This window comes from Talpa europaea, assembly GCF_964194135.1.
Source record: "Talpa europaea genome assembly, chromosome: 8".
NCBI classification, from domain to species: Eukaryota; Metazoa; Chordata; class Mammalia; order Eulipotyphla; family Talpidae; genus Talpa; species Talpa europaea.
In genome coordinates, this window is record NC_140075.1 from 87,165,636 (window position 1) to 87,184,017 (window position 18,382).

Consider the following 18,382-nt stretch of genomic DNA (forward strand, 5'->3'; position numbering starts at 1 on the left):
CCCGCCCCTCGGCTCGCCCGCGGGAGACACCTCCGGCCCCGCCCCTCCGCAGGTCACCTCCCTCCACGCCCCTTTCCTGTGGCCCCGGCAGCCGGCAGGCAGGGAAGTGTCGTAAAGCCAGGCCCAGGAAACTTTACCCGGGGTAACAGCCGAGGCGCTTTACGGCGACGGCGGCGAGTGTGAGCCTTGGCGGCGGTGGCGACGGCCGCGGCGGCGAGGGCGCGGCGGCGGCCGAGGAGGGAGCGGAGTGGCGGCTGTGGCGGCGCGGACCTGTGCGGGGTGAGCCGCGCGGAGGGGCGGGTCGGGGCCGCGGGTGACAGGGCCGGCGGCCGGGCCCGGGCGGACGGGGACGGTGGCCGGCTGAGCAGCTGGGCGGCGCTGAGGAGCGGGGGGGCCCGGCGGGGCGCGGAATTGGGGGAGCAGCTCCGTGAGGGACGGTTTCTGCCTTTGTTCCCCCCACCTTCGCCGCCCCCCGCGCCCCCCCTCAGCCCGCGCCCGCGGCCGGGTCTCATGGCCTCCCCTCTCGGTCTGTGTCGCCTCTAGGATGGCGGAGGCACCGCCTGGGCCTAGCAGCCTCCTCCCACCGCCAGCACCGCCGGCCGCGGCGGCGGCCGAGCCCCGCTGCCCCTTCCCGGCGGGGGCCGCGCTCGCCTGCTGCAGCGAGGACGAGGAGGACGACGAGGAGCACGAAGGCGCCGGCGGCAGGAGCCCGGCGGGCGGCGAGGCCACGGCCAAGGGACCCCCGCGCCTCCGCTGCCCGCCGCCGCCGCAGGAGCAGCCGCAGCTCAACGGATTGATCAACCCCGAACTGCGGCACCTCCGGGCGGCCGCCGCCCTCAAGAGCAAGGTCCTGAGCGCCGCCGAGGCCCCCACGGCCGCAGCCGCCCCCGACGGGGGCCCCAGAGCGACTGCAACAAAAGGAGCCGGGGTCCACTCGGGCGAGAACCCCCCGCACTGCCTCCCCAATAATGCAAGAACTGCGCGCCCCAGCCTGGCAGCGGCGGCGGCGGCGGGGAGCGACCCCGCGGCGGCCCGCAATGGACTGGCGGAGGGCGCCGAGCGGGAGGCGGACGACGAGCAGGTGCGGCTGCTGTCTGCATCCCTGACCGCCGGCTGCAGCTTGAGGAGCCTCGCGGGCGGGGAGGTGGAGCCTGGGGAGGATCGGACGATACGATACGTCCGATACGAATCTGAGCTGCAAATGCCCGATATCATGAGACTGATCACCAAAGATCTGTCTGAACCCTACTCCATTTATACCTATAGATATTTTATCCACAACTGGCCACAGCTGTGCTTCTTGGTAAGTGGGTGGAATGAAAAGAGGGTGAGCCCAGCAAGAGATCCAGGCCTTGCAGGGCAGGGAGTGTGAGGGCTGAGAGTGGCAATGTGGTATTCTGCATTTCATAGTACATGAGCTGAAGCGCGCGTGTGCACACTCCTAGTTATTTAGTGAAACGGTGTTGAAGGTAAGACTTCAGGATCCGGGTTCACTTGGTACTGATGTACGTTCAACGAGCCTGTATAATGCATGTCAGGGGTCTTGCGGCCTGTTTACATTAGCTTATAGTCGTGTCTAACCATCTTTAATTACCCTCCTTCACCCTGCAAGCACTTGGCAGTCACTTAATTTGAACATGGTTCTTTTCGGATACAGGCCTTATTAATCTCTCAATTACAGCCGTAATCAGGGAAGAGTGTATGCATACACATGTTTTGGTGAACGTGATTGTCAGTAAACTTGCTGTGGCCACATTGGAGAATTAAATCTTACAAGCATGTTCTGTAATTATGGAGTTTGTTTCCTTTTACTTCAACAGGACAATTAACAGTTGTAGCCAGCCTGCTTTCTGGTGCTGGATTGCAGAAGGTGCTACTAACACTTCTGGTGGCTGAAAGACTCCTGAAACTTGAACAAAATACCCTTTTGTGGAATGTAGTAGGAAACTAAGTGTGAAATTGTTACTAACCTAATTTTTTTTTTTTTTTAAAGAAGCTGGTCATAGATAATGCTAAAATAATAGTGGTGACATGGGTGTGTTATAAAATAAAACTGACCTTTTTTTTTTCTTATATGTAAGCAAAAAACACTTGACTGCCAAATAAGCTGAATATTTTTGACTTATATAGTACTGGCAGTACCCAGCATATTTCTTCTCAGAAATATATGCCAATTTCAATCAGTATGAAACCTTTCACTTCAGTATTGACCGCAGGCATATGCATTTATGTCCTGTATTCACAAACATATTGTTACCATTGAATTTTACTAATTAAAGGCAACATGCTTTTAAGGAGTATTTTATGCTATGTGAAGAAAGAAAAGCCACTACCATTATTTATTGTTTTAAAATTAGTTGCACTTAATTCCCTGCAAGATGTTTTGATATGTTTGGATACTTTACAAATGCATCTTTTTGATTCTATATTCTGCGAGTAATGTGAAAATATGACCTTAGTATTGTAGATAATGGTAGTTCTATTTTTCTGTTTATTTTGCTAAACTTTGATTTAATATGTTGGTTTAAACTGTGGAGAAGATGCTGTAAAACTGCTATTATAGGATTCTAATCAATATATCAAAATAGAAGTTCTAAGACATGTCTATATCAATGAATATGGAAAAATGATTATACAGCATTATTGTAAATATCAAATGCCATTGTAATTGTTAAAAATTGTAGGTCGATTTAATTGTAAGTTAACCTATATCATATACAACTGAATTACTTTAAATTGAAATAGTCTATATATTGCTATTAATTACAGAAAATAGTTGAATATATGTGATAGTTGACTTTTGAGTTCTGATATTATCTTAATCTCGCAACATGACTGCCATTTTGGACTAATGTTAGTAAACTTTAGTCTTGATTTTACATAGATTCCTGGCATTATACCAGCTGACCGTACTTTAGCCCTCATTGGGTGGTAAATTTTGAATATCTAGAAATTGAGAAATTCACAAGTGTTTGACCTGTAAGATTTATTGGTGAAAGCATGAATCTGGAGGTATTGATCGTAAAACAACAATCAGGCTGTTTATAACTAGGGGCTTTATATTGGCATTTTTAAAAAATTGATTTTCCCATAACTATTCATAACTATTCATAACTATTTTTGATGAAAATAAATTTAAGTACCAGAGTGACTTTAAATGTTTATATTTCCAGATATTTAGTGGCAAAGAGGTAAAGCTAGCCTTTCATTATCATAAGAACCTGAAAAAATGACACACCTTTGACCCATTCAGCAAAATCTTTCAGTTACCAAGTTGATGCACTCTCTAAGTTATTAGAAACATTCAAAATGTTCTTTTCATGGATAAGCTGTAATGGGTCAATGGAATATGAGGTTGAACCTTACAAAATTACCAATTCTTAACCATGTCTGATTACCAAAAATCACACTTTCTTATTTTTTCTAATGTAACTGATGTCAAAGTAGGGTGCTATTCAAAAGGGAGGCACTGTTAAGGTAAGCACTGTTCAGCACTCTCTTTAATTTATCTCTACCTCTTTTTAGTTCACAATATTTTTAATTGATGCCTTTTGAAGTTCTTAAATTATTAACAACATACTGTAGTATTTCCGCTTATTTGTTCTAAATTTAACTTTCTGGCTTCCTCCAGTTTCCTATTTATAGTATTCTGGAATTTGGGAATCTCTATTTTACACAATTTATATTTCAAATTTTATTGATTGATAAGTCTTTGGCCTTGTAGAGTTAAGTCTTTATCTTGCCAGGAATTTTTTAGTTTCCATCTTCTAAGAAAAAATCACATTTAATAGCATCAATGCCATATGTATGTATAGACTTTATTTGGAAAAACTGATAAGCAGTTTAATGATTCTTGTAATTGTATATCCATCAGCAATTTATTTGGAAAAAAAGACCACATTGACCCTCCTCACTGTTAACATCTTATTAATAATAGTGTATCTCAGATATTGGGCTTCTCTTGAAATGATATGTACAACTTGATTTTCACTTGTGCTGATTCTTAATTAGGAAGAAATCAGTCTTGTCCAAGAGTGAACTAAAATAGTACTTTGCTTATTCCTTGGTCAAAGAAAAAAGATTTGTTTGAAATGTCTATCCAAGTTGAAGCTATATCCAATTGCGTTTTGCTTAGTAATTTAAATTTTTTCTGTTTTTGACAACTTATTAACTGTGAAATGTAGCTTTCCTATAATTCTGTTTCTTGCATTTGTATTGATTTCCATTTCCCTTAGCTTTTGAAGTCAAGTCAAAAAAACTAAGTAGCATTTAGTCTGTGTTACACACACACACACTTTTACACACTTTTGAGGTCAAGTCAAAAAAACTTTAGCATTTAGTCTGTGTTACACACACACACACACACACTTTTACACTTGAAGTGAGTTATTTTCAAATCAGAAAATGCTGTCAGTTGTTCAACCAGACGTTTATGTACATTTTGCTTTGTAAGACAGAAATTTTGAGAATTTTGAGTTCTAGATATCTGTGAACTTTATAACAATGACTCACACTGTGAGGAGTGCCATAAAAATGGCACCATCCATGTATCTAGTCTTTGTAGGCCTTTAATAACAAAACCCTTTTGGATAGAATTTGAGTAATGCCTTGTACGCAATCCTTTCTCTGAAAATCTTTTAGACCTTTTTTTCCTGATCAAAATCTAACTTTACTGTTCAGGTATAAGTATGGTTTATAACTATATTTCACTGAAGATTTGCTATAATCAAATAGAGTACTCTGCTGATAAGCAACGTTTTATATTTTATCCTCATGTATGGGCATTTTCCTGAAAAATCTTTTTTACTTATTTCACTCTTTTCAAATTAAAAAAAAAATCTTTTTTTGGCAAATAACTGCAAATAGAGATTACTTTATGTAAATTGTGATGCATTTCCCTCTAGGTTTTGATAATCAGCACAAGAAATTCATATCCTAAAGAGTGTTGAAAGATTTTGAAACCAGTATATTAGAAGGAGTTCTGGGATTTAGACTTCTGAAACATTTGTGGTTGTTCGCTTGCTAGAGTTTACTTTTTCTCTTTCTCCCTCAAAAATGCTGACCAATGTTAGTTGCTGTTTCCCTGGGTAAATTGTGCAGTACGTGTTGACAATGTATGCTTCATAACTGTTTGTTTATTTTTAAGGCCATGGTAGGGGAGGAGTGTGTAGGTGCCATCGTTTGCAAGTTGGATATGCACAAAAAGATGTTCCGCAGAGGTTATATAGCCATGTTAGCCGTGGATTCCAAATACAGGAGAAATGGCATTGGTAAGAAAAATATTATGTCACTAAAAGAATATATAAATGATTTCATTTTTGTTTTTTGAAGCAAGAGTGTAAATGTAAATATGTAGAAGTAAGCATGAAGTTAAGAGAGGGAAAGTGATTGTTTTTATTTAAACATAATATTTTTAAAATGTTATTAAATGAATCAAATTTTTTTAATGCTGTGCTTGAGAGATTATCTTTCTAACAAGTAGCAGATAATTTTCGCTTCCAGACATTTTTTTTTTATCAGATTCAAAATGTTTTGCTTTCTATAGTTTTTAGTAATAATGAAATTACAGCTTTTATAGGCATTATTAGGCCACTTGATCACAACCTTCAAGTGACTGTCTGGATTAAGTGAACCTCAATCAAGGCAAATTATGGAGAAATTGTTACCATTATAGGGAGGGCCAGGGGGTCATCTTTCCTGACGTTTTCTGGATAGTTTATACCGAGGTTTATACATGGTTATTTGAATCATCTGTGTAGTTTAAACACCTGCTTATGTCCCTCCCTGAGGATCTTGTCCTTTTGGAAGTAGGGCTAAAGCTTCCCTAGGTGACTATGACTAGAATGTTAGCCTAATGGGGAACTACTGTCTTAGTGTTTAGGACCAACTGGCTTTTTGTTCAGGATGGAGAATCAGGTAGATAAGCACTTGTCTGAGCATGTCAGATTCTTGAATGTACTAAAGCTGCTAAATATCATGAAAGATTTGGTGCCTGTATCAGTAATTTTTACCAGTAGTTTTTGTCACTTGCAGTTTTTTTAAACTATATTATTGTCTAATTTAAGATTGTTTCATACAGTCTTAGATGTCATAAGAAATCATTATGAATAGATTTACTTAACATACTAGGTTTAACCAATTTCTTTTTTTATAATATTCCAGCTTACTATAAGATTTTTAATGAAATTTTGTTAAATAAGCCCCAGTTTGAGTTTTTGATGCATTAAGAAGAGCTGATAAGGACTTAAAGACAAATAATAGACAACTATCTGGCTTCCTTCAGAGAGCGGAAAATGGTGCCTTCACTATTGTGTCCTAGCTCTCAGACTGTTTTGCCCGTGTAAGATGTTCCTGCCTCCTGTATGTGGTTTGAAAATTAAGAGATTTCTTATAAAGTTTGGATTTCTTTCTTTTCTTAAAATCAAATCTGGCAGTTTTCCTTGTAATGTACCAAATATTTCTGACCCTCTAAACTAGGATACATTTGCTTGACATTTGTAGACACACTGCCAACATCATTTGGGATTGTCAGACTTCAGTACTGGATCTTATGGCAGATCTGTTTTTAATATTTTGAGAAACCTCCATACTTTTTTCCATAGGGGCAGCTCACAGTTTTGATGTGATGTTTGGCAATCTGACTCTAGGGTTATACAGTGAGTACTGGCCAGTTTCTGGATTGCTTTGGCAATGTCATATCTTGCCTTTTTCGTTTTTCCCTTTCTTCCTACCTCAGGTAGAAGAGCACAAACTTCTGCTCAGAGCAAATAATTGTAACTGAGAAAGAAGGAATGTATCAGGAGATAGGTCTTTCAAGAGGAAACATTGCTGTGTGGCTCTATTGGCCTCTCAGTGTAAACCTAAATTTTTCTCATTTAATATTATCTGTGCTTCTGCATTCAAGGTAGAACCAACATTTGCCATTTCTGTATTTATTGTGACCGTCACAACTTAGGTATCTAAAAAGCTAATTACATTTATCCTTCATTAACATTCAGATTTATATTCTAGGTACTAACTTGGTTAAGAAAGCTATATATGCCATGGTTGAAGGAGACTGTGATGAGGTAAGTCATCCTAAATGTTTAAGAGCTTTTATTGTGGGCAGTATTCTATTGGGTATTTTTATAAATATTCCTTAATAACTGTACTGAAAATTTCATTGCAAACTGTTGCTACACAAATGGAGTAATATTATGGTGAAATATTGTTTAAAAACATGAATTTTTTTTAAAGATTTGATCTATTTAGTAGAACAAATTTTAAGATAATGATGGGAAAATTAAAGTTTATTTGTGACAAAATGTAATGGTAAAATCTTAGAAATTTTCAGTAAATAATTGGCAGTCAGAGGATTTGCTATTAAATCATTTAATAAGGTTGCTCTTACTACAAATCTTACTGTAAAATACTTGCATATTGGCTTTAGTTTCTGTGTAACTAGTGCTTTTTTTTTTTAAACTGTGGGACAGTTTTCAGCCCATGTGAAGGACACTTCCACTTGAAAAAAAATTTCTCAGCATTAATTAATGTAAAGGTAGGAAGGGAAAAGATAACTAGAGCTATCTGTACATTAAGCTAAGAGTGTCTTTTCAGCTTGTTTATAAGGCTTGACAGAAGTGTACTTTCTTTGTATCCTGTAAATATGCTTTACACATAGTAGTGTCCAGTAAATAATGGTGATGGTTGGGAATGTTACGATTTACCATTGTATAGTGGGAGGGAGATAGTGTAAACTAGGGAAGTGTAGATGTCTTTAACACAGCAATGGTGACTTAAGAAGGAACAGAATTGTATTGTGCTAGTAACTTTATGAGCAATAGAAATGACAGTTGTCTTTATTATTAGAATGCAAATATGCCTCAGAGTTCTCAAACTGCTTGAAATAGGTATTTTTCTTGTCAACAGGCCTTAATAAGTAACTTGGCTACTTCTTTTTAAGTGGACTTCTTTTAGTGCAAAATTTATACACAATCATTAACCATTTTGTACGTGTGTGTATTTTAGTGTACAAAGTCCCTTTTCTACCATCCTCATACTCTTAACTCTTCATCTTTCTTTCCGTTTATAGGTGCCGCTAATGTTTTGATACGCATCTTCCCATTTTCTCAGCAAACCTATATGCAAATATGTGATTTTTTTATACACATGGAATCATTAGTATTATTCTGCCATAATTACTTTTTTTCATTTACCAGTATCTCATGAACATACTCCCATGTCAGAATACAGAAATTTATTGCAGAGTATTCTTACACTAACCCTGTTCACGTTAGTTAGTATTTGACAGATCACACTGAATGGTGGTTGTATGAGAAAGTCTACAGACATATTAGACAACACACAGACGTTCTGGGATTTAAGGATATTCACGCCAGACAATTCACATATGGCAGATTCACATTGTTCACAGTTTCAATATCAAAAAGTAAAAGACACAATGACCCTGGTCATCTATGTAATAGATAACTAAAATTTATCAATTTGTAGAAGAGAATGGACTGAATTTCTTCATGAGTATAAATTTGTATGTTTGAACTGTAGCCACATTGGCTTAGCTTGTCTAGAAGTTAGGCTTCTCAAAAGTTGCTTAATAGGTTGGAGAAATCTTTGGGAGGGTAAGACCATCTTTTTTTCCTCTGTTGCTATTGAATAACATGTTCTGAGCAGGGAATATTCTGTTTCTTATGAGTAAACCTTTTCTGAGTTATCCTAATTACTACCTGTGAGATAGGCGTGTGGTTTACCATAACTGTGTTTAAATGTTTAAATGTGTTTAAATAGTGTAATTTTGCAAGTTCTCAGGACTGACTGGAGATTTTGGTTATATTGTTTTAGTGTCAAAGTGAAATCCTAAATTAGGGCTACATTTTATGTTAGGTTTTTATGCCAGAATGAAGAGTATTTCTAGATCTAATTGGTTTTTCTAATTTTTGAACTAATCAGTATTACTAATCTCAAACTGAAATAGTTTTAAATTGATGGTTTTGCAGTTTGAACAATTCAGTCTCTGGGTTAGAGAATTCTTCCATGCTTTAAAAAAAATTATTTGTATCCTGTTCAGATAAAGGATTTATTGTATGAAGGGACAGAACGCTTATTTACTCTTTCAAGGTTTTTACTCTCCTTTTAATTCTGTTTTAATTTTTTATTTTTTAAAGATTTATTTATTTATGCCTACAGGAATTGGGGTATAGACCAGAGGTGTGGGGGGTGAGATGATTCACCAGAAACAGTGGAGAGCACAACAAGCAGAGTGACTGAAATATACTGCTGAGGGGAGCAGTGGGCGAGGCAGGAGATGTCTGCTGCGCCATGTGGGTTGCTCCCTGGCCAGATGGGGATTGAACTCTTGTTGCAGAGGCTGCAGACGGCCTCATAGTGCTGTGCTTAACCCCTTGTGCCACCAGTAAGGCCCTTAATTCAGTTTTAAAGCACATAAGCAACATAGTCTTCTATCCCCCTTTTCCCTTCTAGTTTTTGCTAGTAGTGTTTGTTGATTCTACTTCCTTATGTTACCAGTTACCCCTTGATTTGATTTTGTCATCTTCCACTCCAGTGTAACTACTTTCTCACAAATGTGTTTGCTAGACTGGATAGCTTCTTGGTTCTCCTCTGCTTACTAAATTACTTCTCATACTTAATAATCCTGTTCAAATATCAGCAACTCCTTTAGGTTTTTCTTAATCCTTTTGAGCAGAATCAATTACACCCTCTGTGATTTTCTTTACTTCCCTTTTTGTAATACTTACTTTGTTTAAATCTAATTGTTCATTCTGCACCTTAGTAGTCATTGTTCAAAGGAGAGCAGAGGTGCCTTTTCATGTTTACTGCTGTATTCTTAGCACTTAGTGTAGTGTTTATGGTTTGTAAATATATATTGAATGATTAGCTCTGTGGTTCCAGCATCTTATGTATAACTATTATTTTTTTTTCCAAAAGATTTTATTTTTATTTTTATTTATTTTTTATTTTTTTTAAATAATAAATTTTATTTTTATATTCCCCATACAATTGCAGCCCCCCCCCCATTCTGACCCCAATCCCTCCCCTCCCGCCCCCGCCCCCCTAAAAGTGTCTCTGGTTCATAGTTTTTTGTTGATTTTGATTTTCACTTTCTTATAGTTATTCATTTTCCTGGTCCCTTATTTAAGTTTTCTAGATTCCTGCTATGAGTGAGACCATCCGGTATTTTTCTTTTTCTTTTTGGCTTATTTCGCTGAGCATGATCCCTTCCAGCGCCATCCCTGTTGCTGCAAATTGCATGTGTTTTGTATAACTATTTTTTAAAAGTACTTAGGCATTTTAACTTTTATATTTAGTTGTTCAGTTGTATTTCTGAGCTTTCTGAAAGTTTTCCATGAACAGCGATTGTCTTATTTTTGTACATAGTAAAATTAAAAAATTATGTGTATGGTTTATCAAGTTGCTAAGATACCTTTTGCTAAAAACAAAACTGTATGTAAAAATAGTCATTTATAATTCATTGCTCTGAGGAAAACATTGAAATTTTAATTCTCCAGGTATACAATAACTAATTATAAAACAACCAACACATACTACTTTCATTAAGTTAGGCCAACCTTTCTTTTAAACTGAGAAATTTGACATATTTGTAGAAAATCTGTCAGAAGGTGTTTTAGAGAGGTTTACATTACATCTTCTGCTGCTTAGGTTGGGTTGCTTTTTTGGTCCTTACAAAAAAAGATTTTTAAATCTATGAAACTATTAACAGATAGCTCTCTTAAGCCTTACTGTGCATATCTAGTCAATTTTTACGTTTCATTTTGTTTGCCTAATTTGTGACCTTAATTCATATTTATGTTGCTCTTGGTTGCCACTTGTCATTTTTAAAATAAATTCAGAGTAAATGAAAACTGAATTTAATAACCACAGATGAAATGTCGTTCATGTTTCTACCCAAATAATATACTCTGCTGGTCTAATAGATGTTTTCATTTTGCTTTACTAACTAATCACCTAACTTTTTATATCAGAATTAGATGTGTTAAAACAGCACAGCTAAAGATCTTTTTCACTTTCTATATATTTGGGGCTGACAAAATGTTATAGTATCAAAAAAGAAACAAGTGGATTCACTGCTTCAGGAATAAGAAATGCATTACCTGTGTGTTGCTTTGGCTTCAATTTGATTACAGCCCCTACCTCCCCCAGTGTCCCAATGTGCTTTGACTGCCAAATGTGTACTGCCTTTTAGGACAAGCATGATAGGTTTGTGTTTAACATTAAAGGAAATAGTAAGAAACATATGTACAAATAGGATGAATGAGTTTCCTAAAATGTAATTATGTGTGTGTGTTATATATATATATATTTTTCCCCCTCTCCCTCATGTTATATGTATTTTTTAATTGATTTATTTATGCATACTAGAGCTGGGGTGTAGTCTAGGGATGCGGGGAGGGTGAGAGGATTCACCAGAGACAGAGTGGGGAGCAGAACAGGAGGATTGACTGGAAATAAACTGCTGAGAGGAACAGTGGGTGAGACAGGAGAGGTCTGCTGTGCCATGTGGGTCACCTCCCTGGCTGGGGATTGAACTCATGCTGCAGTGGCTGCAGATAGCTTCATAGTGCTGCGACTTAACCCCTTGTGCCACCAGAGAGGCCCAAATGTAATTTTTTTTTTTTTTAAAGATTTATTTATACAAGCACTGGGTACAGTCAGAAGCGTGGGAGGGTGAGAGAATTGAACAGAGCCAGAGCGGGGAGCAGAGCAGGCAGAAGGACTGAAGTACACTGCTGAGGGGAGCAGCGGGCGGCAGGAGAGGTCTGTGTGCCATGTAGGACCCTCCTCCGGTGGCCGGGGAGCAGCCGGGGATCGAACCGGCGCTGCAGAGGCTGCGGGCAGCTTCACAACCCAGCGCTCAACCGCTGTGCCACTGGGGAGGCCCCCCAAATGTAATTTTAAAGTAGGATTTGTGTACCTAAAATAATGAGCTCACCTGATAGCCATTTACTTTTATGTACTTTTTCTGAAATTAATTTGAATAGGGCAGGTGATTTATTCAGCATGATGAACAGTGCTTTACTTTTTAAGCTATAAATGTCTGTTTTTTTTTAAAATTTTTTTTTTAATAGAGGCATGTTTTATTTATTTATTTATTTGTTTGTTTGTTTGTTTGTTTTATACAAGCACTGGGTACAGTCAGAAGCGCGGGAGGGTGAGAGGAGAATTCACCAGAGCAAGAGCAGGGAGCAGACAGAGCAGGCAGAAGGACCGAAGTACACTGCTGAGGGGAGCAGCGGGCGGCAGGAGAGGTCTGCGCGCCATGTGGGACCCTCCTCTGGTGGCCGGGGAGCAGCCGGGGATCGAACTGGCGCCTCAGAGGCTGAGGGCAGCTTCGCAACCCAGCGCTCAACCGCTGCGCCACCGGGGAGGCCCGATAAGCTATAAATGTCTTTGAAATCTTCCAATCTGGAAATTTGAATTTCAAAAAAATTTTTGTAGGTTTTAAGGTATAGCTACAAAGATGTTAATCGTTAGAATTAACACATATGTAATGGGAATACACTGGAATCAAAATTTCTTAATGGATTTTTTTTTTTGATGGAATTTAAATGTTCCCTCTACAAATCTTAAAACATTATTAGTTGACAGTTCCATTTCTCTTCTCAAGTCCCTGGCAACTACCTTGCTACATTGAGTTTGACCATTGAGGTTGCCACATGAGATCATAATAATTTATCTTTACATGCCTGGCATTATTTACTTATAATGTTCTCCAGGTTCATCTATATTGTCACAATGCAGTATTTCCTTTTTTAAGACTAAATATTCTGTTGTATATATGCACTACCTTTTCTTTAGCCATTCATTTGTTGATGGACATTTAGGTTGTTTCCATATCATGTGATAAAACTATAGTGATTATCAGAGTGCAGATATCTCTTTGAGATCCCAATTTTAATTACTTTGGGTACATATATAATACTTATCTAGAAGTGGGATTACCAGATCATGTGGTAGTTCTGTTTTTAATTTTTTGAGGAACTGCCATACTGATTTCCATGATAGCTGTGCTAGTATACATTCTCACCAACAGTGGCCTAATTTATTTGTATAACCAGTAATAAACCTGTTAGGTGTTAACGAAGTAACATACATTTTATAAAAATGTTAATGTTCAAGATCAATTTTTAGCTCTTTTTGTGTTTAATAATTATGTTTATCATTTTTAGTTTCATTAGAAATATATTTTGGCTATGAGACAGAGACTGCTATATAAAGAATAGAGTGAAATGGAGTTACTAAGCTGTAAGAATTTTAGGTTGAGTTAGTTTTGCCAAATTAAAGAAATGTGATAAGAACCTGGGTTCTAGACTCCTCTTCTGTTACTTAGTATATTTTTATGTTTATAGGCAAGTAATTTAAACTTTTTATGCTGTATTTTTCTATGCAGTCTGTGGTAATTCTGATCTTAAAGAGTATTATGAAAAGCCAGTAAGGTGTTCATTCAACAGCATCATTGGAAGGCATATCAGGTGCCAGACAAGGAGTTAGTGCTTATGTGCTAGCGCTTAGGTGCTAGCACCTTCCAGCAATTTTCTGTCTATAATATTGAAAAAATGCTTTATGAACTGTAATGTTTTCGCTCATCCTAATAATGGCTAATTTCAAGAGAATCAGTGAAACTTCACTGTGATTCTTTCTTTCTGCTAAGTAGAGTTCAACTTTGCAAGTTTCTTTAGGACCAAAATAACCTCGTTACCCTTTGGCTTCCTGTCTAATAATACTACAATGTGGGACCTCCCCGGTGGCGCAGTGGTTGAGCTCTGGGTTGCGAAGCTGCCCACAGCTTCTGTAGCGCTGGTTCAATCCCCGGCTGCTCCCTGGTCACTGGAGGACCTCTCCTGCTGCCCGCTGCTCCCCTCAGCAGTGTACTTCGGTCCTTCTGCCTGCTCTGCTCTCCTCTCTGGCTCTGGTGAATTCTCTCACCCTCCTGTGCTTCTGACTGTACCCAGTGCTTGTATAAATAAATAAATAAATCTTAAAAAAAAAAAATACTACAATGTGGACTGACAGAGTAGTTTTAAATAGTGTGTTTCTGGTATAATCTCAGATTCTCTCTTTTTTTTTTTAATAGAGGCTTGTTTTATTTATTTATTTGTTTGTTTGTTTGTTTTGTTTATACATGCACTGGGTACAGTCAGAAGCGCGGGAGGGTGAGAGAATTCACCAGAGCCAGAGCGGGGAGCAGAACAGGCAGAAGGACCGAAGTACAGTGCTGAGGGGAGCATGCTGAGGGGAGCAGCGGGCGGCAGGAGAGGTCTGCGCGCCATGTGGGACCCTCCTCCAGTGGCCGGGGAGCAGCCGGGGATCAAACCGGTGCCGCAGAGGCCGCGGGCAGCTTCGCAACCCAGAGCTCAACCGCTGCGCCACCGGGGAAGCCCTCAGATTCTCTTTTAATGTAGTTATAAGGTTTTAAGTTTTGTTTTTTTTTTTTTTAAAGATTTATTTATTTATACAAGCACTGGGAACAGTCAGAAGTGTGCAGGAGGGTGAGAGAATTCACCAGAGCCAGAGCAGGGGACAGAACAGGCAGACCAAGGAAATACACTGCTGAGGGGAGCAGCAGGCACGGCAGAAGAGGTCTGTCGCGCCATGTGGGACCCTCACTGGTGGCCAGGGATTGAAACGGTGCTGCAGAGGCTGCGGGCAGCCTCGCAGACCAGCGCTCAACCGCTGCGCCACCAGGGGAGGCCCAGGCTTTAAGTTTTTAAATATTGAATAATAATTACTTTCTGCTAGCATTTTTCTATTTTGTCAAACATCATCTCTTTGTTTAGAAAATGTGAGTATGCCAAGGGAATCTTTTCACTTTAACTAAGGTTAGTTAGCTCTCTGTAAACATTTTTTCTGTGTAATTGGGCTTCATTTCTTTTATCTGTTGGAATGCCAAAAAGCTTGAATTCAACTCTTTGTGACACCTCAAGTATGTGTGAATTTGTAGTTAGCCGCAGGTCTGTTTTAAATATTTTAGATTATCAAATATTGATGAAGGTGGATTTAGGTTTCCTTCATTGTGTTTTAGGTTGGTTAAATCTCCCACGTGATGCTTTATTTTACTCTGGAAACAATTAGGAGGAGTTGCAAAAGGTTGGATGCTATTAAGCCCTTGTCTAGATTTGGATTCTGGTCTATCCTTGTTCAAGTTGGCCTTGAGTTTCTTTCATTTGTAAATTGGAAATAATCATATTTGTTTCATAGGATTTCTATGGAAATAGCATAGCGACAAATGCATGTAAAATGACATAGTGCACGTTAAATGCTTTATGTAGTACACAGTAAGCCTTCAGTCAATATTTAGCTATTTTTTAACTCTCCTTTTTATTTCTGTGAAATCAGTTCTCAGTTCTGAGTTGTTGCAGCTTTATTGCTTCTCATATTGTTTTGATTTAACATTTTAGTTGTAATTAGTTGCTGGCCTAGAAGGAAATTCTAGGAATTACCCAAGAGAATTACTCAAAACCAGAAACTTCTATTGACCAGACTGGAGTGTTCCAGATGGCGTACATACTAAAAATTCTTTTTTTAAGAGCAAGTAGAAATTACTGACTTTTTATTCTAACCTTTGTTTGCTATAAACTTTTTTTTAAAGCCTTCCTAGGAACGTTTTCCCTGACCCTGAACTATTTTTACTTGCTTTTAGATTTTCTACAAGTTTGCATTTAGCTAGTGATTTGCTTTAAAGAGTTAATTGCATAAGTAATCGCCTGAAAATGAATCTTTCTCTTTAAGTATTCTGGTCATTTAAAAACTTGACTACTTTTGTTTAATATTTGTGATGTATGTGTGGTAATGAAAGATGCTAAGTATGTATAAAACTAATAAATATAGAGCCTTTTACATGTCAGGCAGTGTTAGAAGTGCAGAGGAGACAGCTGTGAGGAGGGTCTTTGCCCTTGTTGGGCACCAGGTAGGAGAGATGGCATACTCATTGAATGTTGAGTGAGAGTGCATTTGGGTAAGGAGCAGTGCAGAGTGCTGTGGGGTAGTACAAAAGGAAAGGGATATTCCACCAAGTCTGGAAATGACAAGCTAAGACGAAAAGCAAGGATAGGAAGAGGATTCTTCCAGACAGGGAGTATAGCTGATGTGAACCATCTAAGGTGGGAAAGACTGTGGCGGGCTCTAAAAAATTTATTGTTGATTTTGTACAGCAAGGAGGGTGAGGCCTAATTGCTGGCGATGTAGGGAAAGGTCTTGATGGGCCTTTTAGGTCTCTTTAGATTATGTCTTGGGCATAAAATGGAATCAATAAATGGTTTAAAGCAGGAAATTAACAAGGGTATCACTCTATAGAGAAAAAAAGAGGTCTTTTGAGTTAGGAGATTCTGATTGCAATGAAAGGTTATAGCAGTGGGGCAGAACTGCTATCAGTGGAGATAGAAGGAAGAGGACCATTTTGAGAGCAATTTAGAGAATTCACATAATCAGTGCTTGGATATATGCAAGGGGGTAGCAAGGAAAGAAGTTCAAAGATGACTCCTAGGTTTTAAGTTTAAGGCATTGGTGGTATGAAGATCTTGTTACTGATATGGGTTTGTAAAGGAGTTGATCATGAGTTGAATTTTTTGATATAATGATCTGAGATGTAATCTTTTCTCTATTATTTACATATTGAATTCTTGCCAAGTTTTTTGATAACTTGAGATATACCAGGAAGAGACATTTGCTTCACTTAGGCCTTTGATGAGTTGTATTTTGCCTTTTTCTCCCTTACTTTAAACCCTGAAAGTTATGATATCCTAGCAGCAACTGTGGCATACTGTATTGGTAATTCTCAATGAAGTAGATTGAGAATCAATAGAAAAAGCAAACAGAACAATATATATTTAAATGTTGAGAGGATGGGGTAGATGATGTTTTGGTAGAGGAGAATAGAAATAAATGAAGAAAATCATATAATATTCAAAAGTATCAGCTCTTTATTGTCAGAGCCATTACTTCAGTGATATTAAAAACTCACAATGGAAGTTAACACTGTATGTGTCTGTTAAGTGTTGCTATCCCTAATATCTAGACAGTGGTTCTCCAAATGTAGACACCTGCCCACCAACATCACCTGGCAGACTGTTAAAAAAATGTGAATTTGGCCCCACTGCAAGCCTCTTCAAATTCTTGGGTGGGGCCTAGCAATCTTATTTTAATATGCCCTCCCCGTGTTCATGAGGTACATTAATGTTTGGAGACCTTTGGTCTAGGTTGGCATACTTTCCCTGTGTAGGGCCAGGTAGTAATACATATTTTAGACTTTGTGGACTGTAGGCCTCTGATAGCAGCTACTCCACCCTGTGTTGAGAAAGCAGCCATAGATATCTTGTGAACAAATGGACATGACTGTGTTCTAATAAAACATTATGTCCAAAAACAGGCAGCAGGCCCATTTGGCCCAAGAGCTGTAGTTTGCAGACTCTAGTCAAATAAAGTAGTTGTCACCAGGATAAATGATGATAAATGAATGAAATGATAGATGTTGGAGGTCAATATGAATGGTTTCAAGTACTGGTTTATTTTCTTAAATCTTTGTTGATGTTTTCCTTCCCTTCATCTTTTTTGTCATGCTACTTTTCTCCATAGGGATATAATTCAGTTTTGTTTAGTATAAAACCAAATACATACACAGTGCCTCACTGCTAAAAATGGCAAACTTCAAAAAAATCAGTGGGATAGAAAATAAGTTCCCAGTGTTTACATTCGTCTTCCCCCAAGAGATAATTATTATAACTGATGACCATTTTTTCTGTTTATCACTAATTTGTTTTTTATATCAATTTTAAAATAATGTATGTTTTCTTAAATATTTGATCTAATTGTTTACTTTTTAAGTGATTTGTCAAATTATGAAATGATTAGTTTAAAATATATATAAAATTATAACTTAGTTTTCTCTTATTTTTTTTGAAGGTGGTTTTGGAAACAGAAATAACAAATAAGTCTGCTTTGAAACTTTATGAAAATCTTGGTTTTGTTCGTGATAAGAGGCTGTTCAGATACTATTTAAATGGAGTTGATGCACTGCGACTTAAATTGTGGCTGCGTTGAGAAACTGACATCAAGGAACAACTTTCTAACCATGAAGAATCGACCTTTGCATGCAATGCAATTTGTACAGAATTGCTTTGCAGGTGGATTTAGTAATTTCCATGCAGCTCTTATCTGTCAGTGTCTCATTGAGTGTCGCACAATATTTGTTGCACTTTGGCATGGCGCATTTGTTCTGAATTAAAAAAGATTGTTTTAAACTTCAAAAGTTCTTTTGGTACCAACACGATGTGCCAGTTGATAGCCAAGATTTGTTTGTTCATTTGCTAAGTCTGCTGACAAATGTTATTTACACAGCGGTCATTTTATCACA

General features: G+C 38.4%; 1 protein-coding gene across 1 annotated transcript; it reads left to right on the top strand.

Moving 5' to 3' along the window:
- Window positions 1-544: 544 nt before the first annotated feature.
- Window positions 545-18,069, top strand: NAA30 (N-alpha-acetyltransferase 30, NatC catalytic subunit; the record flags this gene model as incomplete). The annotated part of the gene is made up of 4 exons (XM_084239781.1): window positions 545-1,303; window positions 5,147-5,270; window positions 7,012-7,067; window positions 17,932-18,069. 4 exons carry the CDS (start codon window positions 545-547, stop codon window positions 18,067-18,069), a joined length of 1,077 nt encoding a protein of 358 aa, XP_084095907.1.
- Between the last annotated feature and the right edge of the window lie 313 nt (window positions 18,070-18,382).